The 16409-nt window shown below is 40.2% G+C and overlaps 1 protein-coding gene across 1 annotated transcript in view; it reads left to right on the top strand.

Annotated features, from left to right (window-relative positions):
- Nucleotides 1–16409, top strand: part of LOC135083950 (actin-binding LIM protein 3) — an 83222-nt gene that overhangs the window by 60669 nt on the left and 6144 nt on the right. Inside the window, exons 11-17 of the mRNA XM_063978714.1 lie at nucleotides 1229–1340; nucleotides 2014–2147; nucleotides 3203–3282; nucleotides 4843–4979; nucleotides 10440–10519; nucleotides 11474–11543; nucleotides 12661–12701. Of these exons, the coding sequence (XP_063834784.1) occupies nucleotides 1229–1340; nucleotides 2014–2147; nucleotides 3203–3282; nucleotides 4843–4979; nucleotides 10440–10519; nucleotides 11474–11543; nucleotides 12661–12701 (654 nt within the window). The remainder of the gene's footprint in view (nucleotides 1–1228; nucleotides 1341–2013; nucleotides 2148–3202; nucleotides 3283–4842; nucleotides 4980–10439; nucleotides 10520–11473; nucleotides 11544–12660; nucleotides 12702–16409) is intronic.

Here is a 16409-nt window from a genome sequence, read left to right as displayed (position 1 = left end):
ATGAGACATGTAGAGGCTCCTTAAGAGCAAAATGACGATTTGTAAGAACTATTTATTAGTCTAAACAAATAAAGAAATTTTGACTTTGACTTTGACTTTGAAGGATGGATGGACTGGTTAATGGGCTATGGATGGAGACTACGGGACACCTGGGTTCATAGTCTCGGACTGAAAAAATGGCAGGCGGTGACTAGCCAGCGACTAAATGGGCCCCCCCTGGCGTCATGAGTCGTATAGACCGGACTGAGGGGCAACATTGGCGTCTGCCAGCTCAGGGGTGTAGAGAGGTGTGCTGCGCTTTCTCCGAGGTTACTCGCGGCGTTATGCCCTTTAACACTTCCACCCCTGGAGCATATAGCTCTAGCGACTCCACTCTGGCCGGCCGGTTAAGGCAAGCCAGAGGTGAAAGTCCTGCAGACCCTCTCGGATTCCACTTCGGCAAGCCGAAGACGAGGGTCTTGACCGACTCTCGGGAGCACTCGGATTAACAACTGGCCCCGTGGTGTCGCTACTCACCAACAGCTCGCCACAAAGCTGCCCTGCGGGGCTTATTATTATTATTATTACAGACCAAACGCAGCTCAGAAGCAGTGCAGGTCAGTTGCAGCGCGGCTGAGGCACACCCAAAGCAGCGCAGTTTCAAAGCAGTTGCAACGCGGGCGGTTGTCAAAAATTTAAATATTCGAAAACCGCTTTCAGCGCGCTGCTACCGCCCTGCGTCCGGTGTGTCATGCTAATATGGCCGCCGTAGTAATACAACAGCGCGGGCCCGCGTTCGCGCCGCTTCTGTCCCGCTCCCGCGCCGCCTCGTTTGTCGTTCGGCAGCTGCAGTGCGGCGCGGTTGGAGCGCGGGCCCGCGTTCAAATTTGGTGTGACACACTTCAAAGAGTTTCTTGTATAACAACTTGCGCGGGCCCGCATTCCAACTGCACTGCTGCTGCCCCGCGCTTGGTCTGCCCAAGGCTTAAAGCCCGGTCGCCGAGCACGTAGAATTTCGTCCAATGACCCCAAGCTACCCATACTTATCGCTCGCGTGTAATTATGTTTCTATAGGCCTCCCCCAATGATTTCCACAAAGGCCGGTTGGTGGCGGCCTGCATTCAGCATCCTACATCACATATGGAACATGTTTCTTCTCCTGCTTCTTCTCAGAACCAGGCTACATGTTTTTTATTTGTATAAATTGTGGTATTGTGTGACGTATACTCATTGACAATTGCATTGATAGGAGCCCATCGAGCTGTCGCACTACCCTTCGGCGTACAAGCCGCCGCCCGGCACCAAGCCCAAGATCGAGAGAGATGACTTCCCCGCGCCGCCCTACCCTTACACAGACCCAGGTGAGTCACTGAAGTTTTTACTAACAGGGAATATATTTCCATTAAGAATATTGTAACTACAAATGAAAACTTTTAAAATATCTTTTGTCTTTACTGTTCAACTCGGCCGTAGTAAGGACAATCTGTTCAGGTGGGGATTCCCAGATGATTCAAACTTGAAGTGCGAGTGTGGTTATGTTCCCGTTATGTTAGTATAGGAAGATTTAATTAATGCTACTGACAACGCCACTCTTGTAGCAAAGTTTTGGGTTGACACTGTAGGTCTGTTGTCGACATGACAAGAAGAAGAACAACTTCATGTTAAACTATCAGCTTGCACGCACCACTTGATAAATTAAAATATGTCACTGTTGAAACATTAATAACTGAAAAGTGGGCGCGGCCTTAAGTTGAAACATTGTAATGAGTGCTAAGTGGGCGTGGCCTATTTATTGCTAAAGCCTGGCCCGTGAGCACGTAGAATCCCGTCCAATGACCCCAAGCTACCCATCCCTATCGCTCGCGCGTAATTATGTCGCTGTCGCGACTGTGCGACGGGCGCCCGCAGTGAGTGTGCGAGCGCGACAGCAACAAAATAGGGATGGGTAGCTTGGGGTCATTGGACGGGATTCTACGTGCTCACGAACCAGGCTTTAGCTGATGCCCGTCCGTAACGATCGCTTGTTGTCCGCAGAGCGGCGCCGGCGCTGGTCGGACACGTACAAAGGAGTTGAGTCGGACGGGGAGGACGCGCCGGCCGTCAACGGCGACCACCAGCTGCAGCGCGAGCACCAGGAGCTCGCCAAGATCGAGACCGGCATCGCGCAGGTACACGCTCGCCTCCCATCAAACCTGTTCAGCGCTGTTCTGCACCCCTCTAGCGCTGTGAAAACTCCTGTATGAGACTTTCTACCAGAGATGTTATGGATATCCGTAACCGTAACGGAAACTTTCGGATATCCTAAATAAAAAAATATCCGTAACCGTAACCGAAACCCGTATAATATTATTCCAATATCCGTAACCGTATCCATAACCGTAACTACATATCCATAACATCCCTACTTTCCAACCTTCAATCATGAAGCCACGATAGCCGAACGGTTAAGGGGTCTCGGACTGGCCGACTCGTGATCCGGGGAACGCGGGTTCGGTCCCCGCCGCCGCTCGACTATTGTGATAAGCTCACTCGTGATACAAGCATATTTAGCTTAGTACGAGGGGCTAACTGGACTATTAGTTATTTGTGTAAGAACAAATTACTAATAATCTTAAAAAAAAAAACACAAAAGTTCAGCGCTGTTCTGCACCCCTTTAGCGCTGTGAAAACTCCCGTACGAGACTTTCCACCCCTCAATCCCATTTCTGCAGCCGCTCTGTAGCCTGTAGCCACAGGTCGACAATGAAAACACAACTATACTCGACACAAAGACTCGTGGCAGGCTGGGCCATAAGTAATTTTACAGAGATGCACACTCGCCAATATTTTATTATTACATATTATAAACAACGTTATGCCTGCCTCTATGTGACGCATAACCAGTGTGAAAGCGAAAGAAAACGTGATATGTATTATTTTATTATTACACCGCCTGACACGAGTCTTTGCGCCGAGATAGTGCAGGCCAACTCTACTAATGCGTGCTCATAACTTGCAGAAAGCCTTTTGAGAAGCCACTCTGGATACAAAGGATTATACAAAGCTCGTGAAGCTCGTTTTGTTTTGCTAGTCCAAAGTGCCCATATAGTCTTGTTTACTACTCGTGTTACGCTATTCTCTAATGCTAGCCTCGAACCCATGCTTTGGTGTCTGCAAAATACACTTATTAACAAATTCGAAATGTTATGACTATGATTTTTAGTCTATTTAATTTTTCTTTCAGGTATTTTTAAAAGAAGTGAAAGAAAGGGAAAAGCTTCAACAGTGGAAAAAACAGAACCTGGACCCAAGAAATGCTAGCAGGTAACCATTTTCTTTTACGACAAAGATGTTTCATATTAGCATACTTACATAGCAGCAGCTTGCATCCAGCGCCTCCTTGCTACCTTTATGAGGTCGTCGGTCCACTTTTTGGGTGGACGTCTCACACTATCAATCGGGTGATGTGGAAGTCATCGGGAGAGGCCTATGTTCAACAGTGGACGTCCTGTGGCTGAAATGATGATGTAATGATACAGAGCAGATCCATTTTCAACAATTTTCTACAGAAATTATAGCACAAAGTAGAGAAGTTTTCGCTTGCGAGAGTTTGTACTTTCTGTTCGGTTTGGTTGGTGGTAGGGCTTGTTCTAAGTCCGCCTGGCTAGCTACCACCATTATTTGTGATAGCATAGTATCGCGTGCAGTGCCGTATTATCCATAAGGCACTTTAGGCCAGTGCCTAGGGGCCCACTATGACCAGGGGCCCAGCACTCCCGATTAAAAAATGAAAAAAAAAAACATGTTAAAGATGATGTATCAGAAAAGGTCAATTTTTAAGAAGTTTTAAACGATTTTGTATCCAAAAAAATTAGAATGTACATTTTTAATTTTTAATGTTTAAGTTTTTTTTTATAAAAATATGCAAGATTTTCCTATTCTTTCATTTTTAAATGACACTGTAGATTGTGGCGAAAGTCTTTTCACTTGAAGGAAGGCGTATACCTTTGCGATAATGATGGTACCTTCATTCAACATCTAATTACATTACGAAATAATGTTGACAGTAAACATTTCCAAATTGCGTTGTTGTGGTATGAAAAAGGGGGGGCCCGAAACGAGCTGTGCCTAAGGGCCCCGAGATGGTTAATCCGGCCCTGATCGCGTGTGATATCAGGCCAGTTATGACACAGAATAAGTAATAGTACAGGTACAGAAGGATTACTCCGCAAGACGATTAAAATAAATGCGAGTCTTGCTACGACGCGATACAGTGGAATTCAGCTCGCACAGCACTACGTACCTACAATTTTATTCACCTACAAGATTTGTCTCTTTCTATCGCGTGCCTCTGAACTCTTCTTACGCTGTTAGGGTTGCTGTCTAGTGAAAAAATAATTAATCTACTTATTTGTAATGAGGTACGTATGTAGGTAAGTATGCATTCATTATGGAAAACCTTGGGAGAGGCCTTTATCCAGCAGTGGACGTCATTTTGGCTGAAACGAACGAACGAATTCTGAACAATAGTCATGGTAGGTTAGGTTCCTATACTATCCTAAGAATTATTGATTACCTACATGGCCAACATACCTTTCAGCATCTTTGGGAAGCGAAAAAAAAAGATAAATCCGGTAGATTACTTTTCGAATTTAAACACCCGAACGCCGCACAATATTTCTTTCTCTTTATGTCCATTTTTAAATAATACTTCGATCATAGAATTATAATCATACTACAACGCATGCCAGCGTCCTGACGGGCGCGCGCGTGATACTCGACTGATATAATACCCGCCGGCGGGGCGCTTCGCTGTAGGTTATTATCGGATGTACCGCGCGGAGTGAGCCAGGCCTGGTTATGACGAGTCGCGTATTGTTCTAGGACGCCATCAGCAGCGCGCGAGGCGGGCACGCGGCTGCGCTACTCGTCGCCGGTGGGCGCGTCGCCGTCGCGCTCGCTCGACCACCCGCGACACGACGCGCAGCACTACCCCGCGCACCACCACCCCACCTATAACGGTACGTGTCCACCTCACAACACATTACACACAGAAATCAATCGAACAACAGATTCGTATACAGGGTGACTTTTAAATCGTTAGCTAGCATCCTTTTAACTAAGATTCTACTCATGGTACAGTCAGTATAAAATAGATCGAAGCGTCTAAGGCCTCAGCCTCGAATTTAGCGGGCAGCGGGGCGGCGGCGGTAGCGGTGCGGGAGCGGCAGGATCTTATGCGTAAGATCAAATAGACCGGTTCTCGAAAACAGCGGCGCGGGAGCGGGCAACGAGCGGGCAGCGGCGCGGGAGCGGGCAACGAGCGGGCAGCGCACTCCTTCTTTTGCCCACAATAAATCGAGCGTTAGGAATAAATTTGAATCGAAATAAAATTGTCGCCGTTGTTCAGACATTTCGTTTGCGAATAAAAACAAATATCTCGACAACACAACCCCGAACACAACACTTCGCCGCTAAAGCGCCGCGCGAGCTGCCCGCTTGTATTGGAGAACGGGTCTGCGTTGCCCGCCCCGCTCCCGCGCCGCTGCCCGCTAAATTCGAGGCTGAGGCCTTAGATAGCCAAAATGATCTGATATTCAATATTACATATTAATGTAACCAGTGAAAAGTAAGCGTATTGTTTGAGACACCTAAAGTAATCAATATTATGTAAGCAACACTGTTCTCAATTTTATATGAGCTGCCAGGATGTTCAAAAATATGTATTCAGGGAATGTACTATGTATCCTTAGTAGACTCTTAGTATAAAATGATGCCAACGATTTAAATGTCAACCTGCATACACGCAATTACCCAAAAAGTCTCACACACAAAAACGTATGCACCCTCGCAATATCTCTCTCTTTTATTATGGGTGCATATTGTGTACTACACATTATATCCTTTCACACTACACACAGAAATCAATCAAAATCATCATTGGGCATCCATAAATTACGTCACACCAATTTCGTGATTTTTGACCCCCTCCCCTGTCCTTGTCACAGTTGGTGACATTTGTGATACCCCTCCTTCCTATTGTGTCGTCACATATTTTACAATTTTACACAATGTTGCACTTCGTTGACCCCATTAACGTTTGACGTAATTTATGGATGGCCCCTTATCATCAATCAATTTGTTATAAAACATTCATTTCATAAGGTGACATGTTCTTTCTCTTTGCTGCGGATGATAATTATCATTACTTGTACTAATTCTGAAACCTATTCTCTGGTGTAACCGACTAATGTGCACAGACCTCCTAAACTACCCTCATATTTCTAAGTGGTTGTGAGATATTTTCAGCTGAAAATACATCACGACCATTGCTAACGTGTTCTTGGGGTACTTCGGTTTCTAATAATTGAGTATGTAAACTTAAAAATATACCTACAATAAAACGGCACAATTCATAAATCATAATTTTCTGCGAATTTATTAGAAACTAAAGTATTTACCATACTTCATTCGATTCGCTGATTACAAATAGTGTTTCTCTGATCTATAGTTAAATTAAGCAGTAAGTAGGTAGTCAGCAGAAAAAAAAACAATGTATTACATTTTAAATTTAATAAACGATAACGTAATCTAGGTTATAGTAAACTGAACACATTAATTCAAAAAGTAATCTTGATATTTTTTGCTGACTGCTCTTCAATACGTATGAAGTGACAGAGCGTAGTGTAACTGACGCGTTTGCACGTTTACAGTACATTCTTACTACATAGAAGATGGTGAGTCTTACAGAAGCATCAGCTAGTATTTTGGCTTTATACCTTATTTGGATAAAAGCTGAAAACATTACCATGTCAAATGATAAGCTGATTGCGAACCTATTGATTTTGCTTAGCAGATTTATATTTCTATTTACATAAACTCATGGCGTTCGATACATCTATGCTTTGTCTTTCATCGCATACCACTAAATTAAGAATTTAAGAACCTAACCATGAATTATAATCGGCATCACAATTTCATACTTTTAATGGGGATGTTGCCTGGGTCAAAAAGCAAGAGTTTTAATTAGTCCGTCAGTTAACTTATCAAAAAATACTTTACACGTATTTTTCACTTTTTCAAACTAATGAAAATTTAAAGAGATATAGCGCCCCAAAGTTCATAAGAAGAGGCCCGTGACGTCAACGCTTGCTTAAAAATGCCGCACGTTGTGACGTCGTGCGCAACTTCAACGCACCATAACTATGTAATTATTTGTTAGATTGACAAATAAAATTATATGTGTCCAATATTTTTTGATATTAAACATTACGGACTAAAAAAATTTTTTTAGGCAACTAGCCTATTGTGTCAAGGTTGAAAATAATACATTTTATTAAGATTGAGAGATTTCTTTCCACAATTTCTTAACATGGAGCCGAACTCCATGTGTTTCGCTCTCTCTCTCTCTCTCTCTCTCTCTCTCTCTCTCTCTCTCTCTCTTTCTCTCGCACACTCTGGCTCTCTTCTGAGTAGAGTAGCAACAAAAGTATGAGGTTGTGGTGCGCATACTAGCCGTAAGGAGAGCGATCCCGGAGCAGCGAGAGCAGGTGAGCTTGCACGTACCTTGAAAGTGATGCGACGCCTTACACCTGGGTTTTAAACTGGGATTTAGTTTCACTATCAGGAAATAGAACGTCTTAACAGCACTTTGACAGAGTGACTGTCACCAACTCAGACAGTTTGCATGAACTGGCGTACTTAATACTTGGCCTCAATCCAAATCTTACTAGTTTGAAACCGGACTCCGGCAATTTAAACCGGAGATTTAAAAAAAAAACATCCTGACAGCCATGAAACAGATAAAAGAATATAATTTAGTTTCGTCCGTTACTTAGAGAGATTTTTGAAACGGGGCTAGTTTATAGAATTCTCCACTTTTGGAATTACTTAATAAATGGTTTTATCTTTGGAAAACATGTATTTAAAATAATTTCTCTCGGTTCGTATGATAAGGCAGTAAGAGCATCTCTCGGTTCGTATGATATTGCAGTTAATGCATGTTCTAGACGTCGTAAGTTCAGGCTTTGGTTGTGTAGCAGTGGGCGTGTGGTGCTTACAGCTTCTTATACAGCGATATATCTAAGTAAATGTATTTTGCTTCTGCGTTATTTTATATTTGTGTAAAACCAACAAAACCTATCTAATTGCACTATTATTATACTAACAATAATACTAACAGTAATATTATTAAAATTCAGGGACAACTGAAATTTTATGTTATGGTCACTTATGGTCGTCTGATCTTATCATCACCATTAAATACATTATTTCATATTTTCTACATTCAATCATATCTTTTAAGATTACATTACACACCATTTTGTTTACATTACCTTACAGTAAAACGCTTAATTACATTTTTAATTTGTTTATTATAAGTATTTAGTAATTTGACATTTATTTTATGTTGCTGCTGTATTGTGAAATGTTTTTGCATGATTCTGACATTTGCATAAATACATAATGTTAGTGGAAATAATCTACTATAGCCTGACCAGGAACATAAAAACCCTGGCATAGAGGCGCGTCAATTGCATTTGATAGTGCAACACTGAGTACAGTCGTACCTGTGTTAAATTAATAGGCTAACTTTATGTATCAGGATTCAGGATTACGGGCTAATTTGATATTTTCATAAATTAACGAAAATATATTATTATAGGTAACCTGGTTTAAATAAATTAAATGAAACCATCAATCGAGCTATTAGGATTTATTTTATTATTCATCAATAATCAAATTCAGAACTTGAATATTCAACTGCAATGTCTGCTCATGAACGCTTCAAACTCGGTACTTCTTTCCCAATTCCATAAAATTCAACACTTAGAAAGTGTCAATAAACTTTAAAATAGGTAGTTGAAACAAACCACAGCTAATTTTCATAGTGGACTGTACTATACGATAAACATGTCAGTCAATTTGACAACCTTTGTTGGAAACATTATTCAATGAAAATATTGTCCGAACCCTTGGTATTTCTCTTTGACAAATACTTTAACACATTGTGAACCACTTTTCTTTCACGACTATAAAAAGATTTTAGCAATTTCATTCACAAAATCAATTGCGCACATTTAAAATAAAGTTTGTTTACACTTTGACAGCAATAGACTGACATGCAAGGTGACATGTCAATGAAGTTTTCAGTTACTGTTGCCACTAAAAGAAATTAGTACCATTAGTTTTCCGCAACATGGCGAGGGTTTTATGTTCCTGGTCAGGCTATACTTACTGTTATCCACATAGTCCACATAATAGTGATGTCCAAAATTTGCATAATTATAGCTATTTTCCAATCTAAATATTTCCAATTTACCATTGTAGACATTTCTTGCAAATAAAGATTAAAAATGGTAATAATTTGAGATGGTTTTAAACACTATCGATTTTATGAATGATGGTCATAGTCATAAGGATAGTGTATTATTTTACCGGTAAAATTTCTTCATCAGCTCTTGTAATTGACTGAATTATTTATGCATTTGTCAGCGATGTCGTGAGGTCAGAATCAGGCAGTTTCTGTTATTATCACAGATCTATTTTAGAAGTATGATTCTGGCCACACATGTGTTAATATGTGAGAACAATGTTCTACTTTCAAGAGCTATGGGTACATAAAAATATATTTTTCAAAGTTACGATCAAAGATTCTTATTTTTTTTTGTGATATTAATAAACTTATTTTTTTTTAACTCGTGGAACCCGACGTGGTTACAATTGATTTCTATTATTGTGTCTCGATTCGCTGATACTTGAAGGGCAAAATTATTTGATTATGCTAATCACATAGGCAATTTTAAACATCTTGAACCGCATTGATTGACATTTTCGTTACAAACCTGGCAAAATGATGGCACAGCCTATGCAAGATCAGTACGCCATAGCTCGTGAAGTAGCGTTGTGAGCACGTAGTGTAGCGGAGTTGTGTGTAGCGTCGCACGCGGCGCCGCGGCCCGGCTACTCGCTGCGCTCCAGCACGCTGCCGGCCGGCGTGGGCCACTCGCACCACAACGTGAGTTACGCGCGCACCGCCGGCACCCTGCCGTACTCGGCGCGACAGGTAACTGGGAAGGGCGTGTGTTGACGTGTGCTGGCTGATAGTTTTGAGGCTTGGATCTGAGCGTGTTTACTGTTTTACATGAGCTATGGTAGGAACATGTCAACTGTGCGTTTTGTCCCATATAACCTTAGTTATAATTAGTCGCTAAGTTTAGCTTTTAAGGATAATGAAACCTAATCGTCGAATACTACATAGTAATAGCACACAGTTCATGATCTACCAATAATATTGATTGATGTTGACAATAATTGTTGAACTCTACATAGGCTTTTAATCGCTACTGTTGAAGTATTCGCCGATTGCGTTTCGCGTAGGTGTAAGTTAGCGGTAAGGCTAGGGCGGTAGGGCCGGCTAGGCTAGGCGGTAGTCGCTAGTCGCTAGTCGCTAGGCGTGTGGTACAAGGCTGGTGTTGCAGTGGTGTCGTCGCTGCGGTCGGCGCCGCGGCCGGGCTACGGGCTGGCCAACCGCTCGCACACCTTCTCTTCAAGCACCGCGGTGAGTGCCCGCACTTAGCTTTTAACGGTTCATTCGACCAAACAAGAGTAAATATTAATCTCAGAATAAATCGTCAGTTTTGTTTGACATATTTCCCGTACTGAAACTGGCAATTTGCCAGTTATACCAGGAATTATTCTCGGATAAAAGTTTGGTCGAATCGGGGCTAAGTCCGAGAGTGGCCAAGGATATCATTGCAATTTCGTGATTCATCGACACTACAATCTAGACACACGGTAGCGTGTCAAACCAAGTTCAAGTATTATCTTTTACTCATACCAATTCACACAAATTCAAAATTTAAAAAACAAATGTTTATCAAATTGCTGTTGAATAAATTGAAATTCAAAATCTTTATTGCTCCATGTTGGTAATCAAAGGTTCTCAGACCCGTAACATGAACCCTGCTGGTGGGTATTTCTGCAACATGAGAAGATTTTTAGTAGCTCAAAGCTACATCATTCAATCATTAAAAAGTTAGTTAAAAGTTTGCCACACATTATCTATGGGAGAAGAATGGCATTTTTACAGGGTTTATATGATAATGTAATTTATTTTATTAGGCTTAATTTAAGTTAAGTAAGTAAAATAACCCACATCTACCTACCTATTTGTAGCTGCTACTTGTAAGCTATAAGCTAGGATAGACCAAGAACGGAACTTAACAATATTTGGGATGTTTAAGAACTTAAGATTTTTAGACCAATATAGCCTCATTAACCCAAACTTATGCACGAAAGCGGTAGGTAGTACATTTAGTTGTTGATTTCTTGGATAACTTGGCCATTCTGTAACGTTTTTATTTACTTTAATAAGTGTACATTTATCTTTATGTTATGTTACTCTTAATTTATAATTTAATTTGGTATAGCTGCTGCTACGATTGAAGGTATTTGTATGAATTCCTCTTGAAAGTAGACTGTTGTTTATAATAGTTGCCTCGTGTGTGTGCAGGGAGACTTCACGTTCAGCGGCATGGGCGACAAGACGCATAGCACCGACTTCAGCAGCGGCAAGTCTGACAGTGAGTGTCTGCCCTTATTATTTCGTGTGTTTTATTAATTAATTTTATTATTGTTACATACACTACAAAATTCAAGTTCTCCTTACCAAGTAGGTATAAAGACGTGATCGATGTTTTGTATAGGAAATATCCCATAATCACAATTTTATTCACCAGTTAAAAGTTTCTTAGGGGCTAAATAAAATACCTTTATCAAATTAAAATCAAAATGTATTTGAACAGCAGAATAGTAGACCAGTTTCTATTTATTATAATGTGTACATATAAGAAATGTACGTTGGTATTATTGGTTGTTGTGCGCGCAGTGCGGACGGACCTGTGCAGTAAGTAGCCGCTTCGCTTGCGCCGCGCCGTGCGAGCGGGACAGCCGCCGTACGTGCGAACGGGACAGACGCCGCACGTGCGAGCGAGACACGCCGTACGTGCGAGCGAGACACGCCGTACGTGCGAGCGAGACAGTCGCCGTACGTGCGAGCGAGACAGTCGCCGTACGTGCGAGCGAGACGGTAGCCCCACCGCTCGCCTCGCCCGTCCACGCCACTCACGCGCTTACATACGTGGCATAATATTATCCAATCGCTATACGACACATTTACTATCATTTTGAGGATATCCAAGCTTACGAATTATATTGTCGTTAGATTTAGGTATATTTAGTACATTTTTAGGCATCAACACCCAGCAACATGAAATAATCATTGCGTCTTCATATTGCACACGCCTTTAGTATACATGTTTAAATGTATTTTATTTAAATAATATACAAAACAACCCAATATTTGTCAAATGTCTATTTTATTCTGTGGTAAATTAATTTGTGCCGTCTCATAGCATGACTGCTTAGCTTAGTAAATTCGTATTTAACGGTATTTTTGTCATTTAATATTTTATTTTTAACATAGGTAAATTACATTGTTTCATTAAAACTTTTAAAGGTCTTTTAAAATTCTCTAAAATTTTTTTTTTTTAATAGTATTCGTATTTTTAAATAAAGTATTAGTACTTTTACATTTGAAAAGTTTCTACATATACAGCAGAAGTATTATGATAAGATAGTACTATGATAAGCGAGTACACTATAATAATAATCTAATGGATCACTGTGTTGTTATTTCAGTATCTGCCGGCTCCATTACTGACGTAGACAGGAGTGCTGTGGTGAGTCAATAATTATTTTAAAAAAAGTAATATAATAGTCGTCAAGTTTATTTATGATCCGATTTACAAAAGAGATGTGATATTATTCAGTCATTAGTCCGATTTAGTTTTCTAAAGAATAATTTTTTAAGGGGCCGTTCAAGTATTACGTAAGCAGATTTCTTACCATTTTTTACCCCCCCGCCCCCCTTGTCATCAAAAGTAAGCAAAGCACTTACCCCGTCCCCCTATGCTTACGTAAACATTTTGTTATAAATTTTTTTTATATTGTCATTTTTAAAATAGGAAAGTTCATGAAAATAGGTATTAGGTTTAACTTAAGGTTAGACCAGACCAACGCGTGCAGCCGGCGTGCACGATGACGATGGCGATGGCGACCAGACAGCGTGTATGAATTTGTAGCGATGTGTTCACATCAACGCGTCCTGTCATTGGTCGCGGCGATCTATGCAGCGTCTGCACGCAGCGATCAGCGATCATCGCGACATTTGTCACTGTGACGTTTCTGTTTTTTAAAATCGATGTAATAAATAGTAAGTAGGATCTGTTAAAAAGTTTTTACACAATTAAATATGAATTATTCATAACATACCACTAGTCTGACCTACTTAAATAATAAAAAAGGTTTTAGAATAAAGTATCAATATCAGAATTTATTTTTATGTAATAAACAAATTATTCTAGTTTTCTCGAGAACCTGCTTCTTCAATTTCATAAATAAAATTGGGATATTATCTGCAGAACAAAATAATTGAGAATGTACATGTCTGCAGCTTTCTCAAAGGCCCTAGAGCAATTCTAAGTAGGTATGCCATAAATAAAAACCTAATTAAAGTCATCAAACGTCTCAGTCATTAATTTAGTGCCATTAGAAACACCTAGTTGATCAAAACTGATGTCTGTTTGTATTTTTGGGTTATTATTAAAGACAAAAAAGATATTTGGACTATTATGTACTCTGTGGTTTGGATGCATAATGTAATTTCCTTTGCCTTAAAAAAAGTAAATGTCAAGATGACTGTTGCACCAAAAATGAAAATGAAAATTGATTTTGATAGATGTTGTGTTGAGTTCTGTGTAGTTTTGTGCGATTTAACGATAAGAACGACAGTGGTAAAAGGTAATGGGGGCAAATTTTTTCCCTCAAGGAAAAAGATGAATTGGTTATAATCTTACTTGACCACAAGGATACTGTACGAGCACGTCAGCATCGACCGCGACCTACAACACGCTAGCCGACTGGCCCATGCACCCTGAACGAACGTGCACCGTAGGCACTCTACACCGACGGCACATTGGACTGGACACATTGAATTGTGTACATTATATAAATCTTGTATATAGCAATAGCATAACAGTAATAAACCAGATATCAACCGTCCGCGTTGTGTTTTATTTCCCCCACTGAGGCCAAGAAAGCCTTAGTGCAGTCCTCCTTCCTATCAAACCTTTCTTTAAATCTAATTAAAAGGTATTGTTAGGGCTCTAGGGACTACTACAAACGAAGCCAGAAATACAGCTTGGTTATGAGTAACCAATACCTACTACCTATACCGCATGTAATCCTGTCTCATTCTATAATAATTATATGGCCGCCTGAATAAACTTGAGTGAAAAAGTGTTTCCACTGTCTCAATTGCATCAAAAGCTCCAAACAAATCATTTAATTCAGTTTCCATTTTGCCGAATAGGCGTGATTGACAATATGCGTGACAGTTGTGGTGACAGTGACAACCTGCACGCGCAGTGATCGCCATCGCGGTCGCGGCAGTGTGAAACAACTTTTGCACGCGCAGTGGTCGCCGTCGCCATCGCCATCGCTGCACGCGTTGGTTTGTCCGAACCTTTACATAGAGTAAGGAACAAAAAAATATAATCAGAAAAAAAGAACATAACAAACATAGGTAATTGCATGAATTATGCATCAACATAAACACAAATGATAACTTTCAATGCTTACAATACGTTTAGTATCCAAACAAAACGCGCGCGGGAGGCCGGCCTCGCGTATAATAATATTTTATGCGGACTACGACTCTCAAAAGACAATGCCGGAAATTGGCGTCTTTTTTTTTCGCGCGGCCATCGACCAAACCATGTTTTTTGGTTACAAAATAGTGTAATAAACCAAACTTACTATGACATGTATACCTCTAAACTCAGTCTGAACTGATAGTCCAGTCATTATAGTAAGTTCACCTCGGAATTCGAGATACCCAGCTGTAAGTCTGTAAATAGTTGTATATTGACACCCTAAAAGTTGTCTCAAAACCTACATATGGTAGGGTGTAAGCAACTATTAAATTTCAAGGTCAACGGTCACAAAAATCGGTTTTTTGCGCTTTTTTTAGAAATATCTCATTTCCTGTGGGTTTTTTGCTATTTGTATTTATTATCAATATTGTAGAATAGGTACTAAATCTCTACAAATTTTGTTTAAAAACTTTTTTTATACGGTGAACCGTTTTCGAGATAGAGGGCGGAGAGCGCGCGGTCACTGCATCACTTCAGGTCTACTTAAGCGGTTTAGATTTTTCATACAAAAGGATTTTCCCGCTAATTCCTGTGGGAATTTCGGGAATTCCTTGTTGTAACTAAGCTTTCGAGTTTACTAAGGTACCTACATGCCAAATTTCAAGCGTCTAACTTCCGTTAAGCGTTTAGATTTTTCATACAAAAGGATTTTCCCGCTAATTCCTGTTCCCGTGGGAATTCCTAAGTATACTATAACCTGCCCAGGTGTATGAAGAATAATTGTACCAAGTTTCGTTAAAATCCGTCGAGTAGTTTTTGTTTCTATAAGGAACATACAGACGGACAGAATTCTATACATGAAATATATTTTCAAAATAACTATCAGGGGGTGATTAGTGATCGATACTGATGCCAAAAATGCAATCAGTAAAATTTTTGTCTGTCTGTCTGTCCGTCTGTATGTTCCTTATAGAAACAAAAACTACTCGATGGATTTTAACGAAACTTGGTACAATTATTCTTCATACACCTGGGCAGGTAATAGTTTACTTAGGAATTCCCACGGGAACAGGAATTAGCGGGAAAATCCTTTTGTATGAAAAATCTAAACGCTTAACGGAAGTTAGACGCTTGAAATTTGGCATGTAGGTACCTTAGTAAACTTAAAGCTTATTTACAACAAGTAATTACCGAAATTCCCACGGAAATTAGCGGGAAAATCCTTTTGTATGAAAAACCTAAACCGCTTAAGTTGACCTGAAGTGATGCAGTGACCGCGCGCTCTCCGCCCTCTATCTCGAAAACGGTTCACCGCATAAAAAAAATTTTTAAACAAAATTTGTAGAGAATTTAGTATTCTACAATATTGATAATAAATACAAATAGCAAAAAACCCATAGGAAATGAGATATTTCCAAAAAAAGCGCAAAAAACCGATTTTTGTGACCTTTGAGTTTGACCTTAAAATTTAATAGTTGCTTACACCCTACCATATGTAGGTTTTGAGACAACTTTTAGGGTGTCAATATACAAGTATTTACAGACTTACAGCTGGGTATCTCTAATTCTGAGATTCTTACCTAATTTAAGCTTAAATGACTGGACTATGAGTTACGAGCATTAGAAGTTTGATGTTTTACATACTAAGATTTGCTTTTTGCGTGCAAGTTTTGTAAGAAATTGCAACAAAATAGTGACGTCTTTTTTATTGCGCTAATTCTGCTCCATACTGAT

The sequence above is a fragment of the Ostrinia nubilalis genome, chromosome 24 (assembly GCF_963855985.1).
Source record: "Ostrinia nubilalis chromosome 24, ilOstNubi1.1, whole genome shotgun sequence".
In the NCBI taxonomy this organism is placed as follows: domain Eukaryota; kingdom Metazoa; phylum Arthropoda; class Insecta; order Lepidoptera; family Crambidae; genus Ostrinia; species Ostrinia nubilalis.
This window is presented reverse-complemented; position numbering and strand designations above follow the sequence as displayed.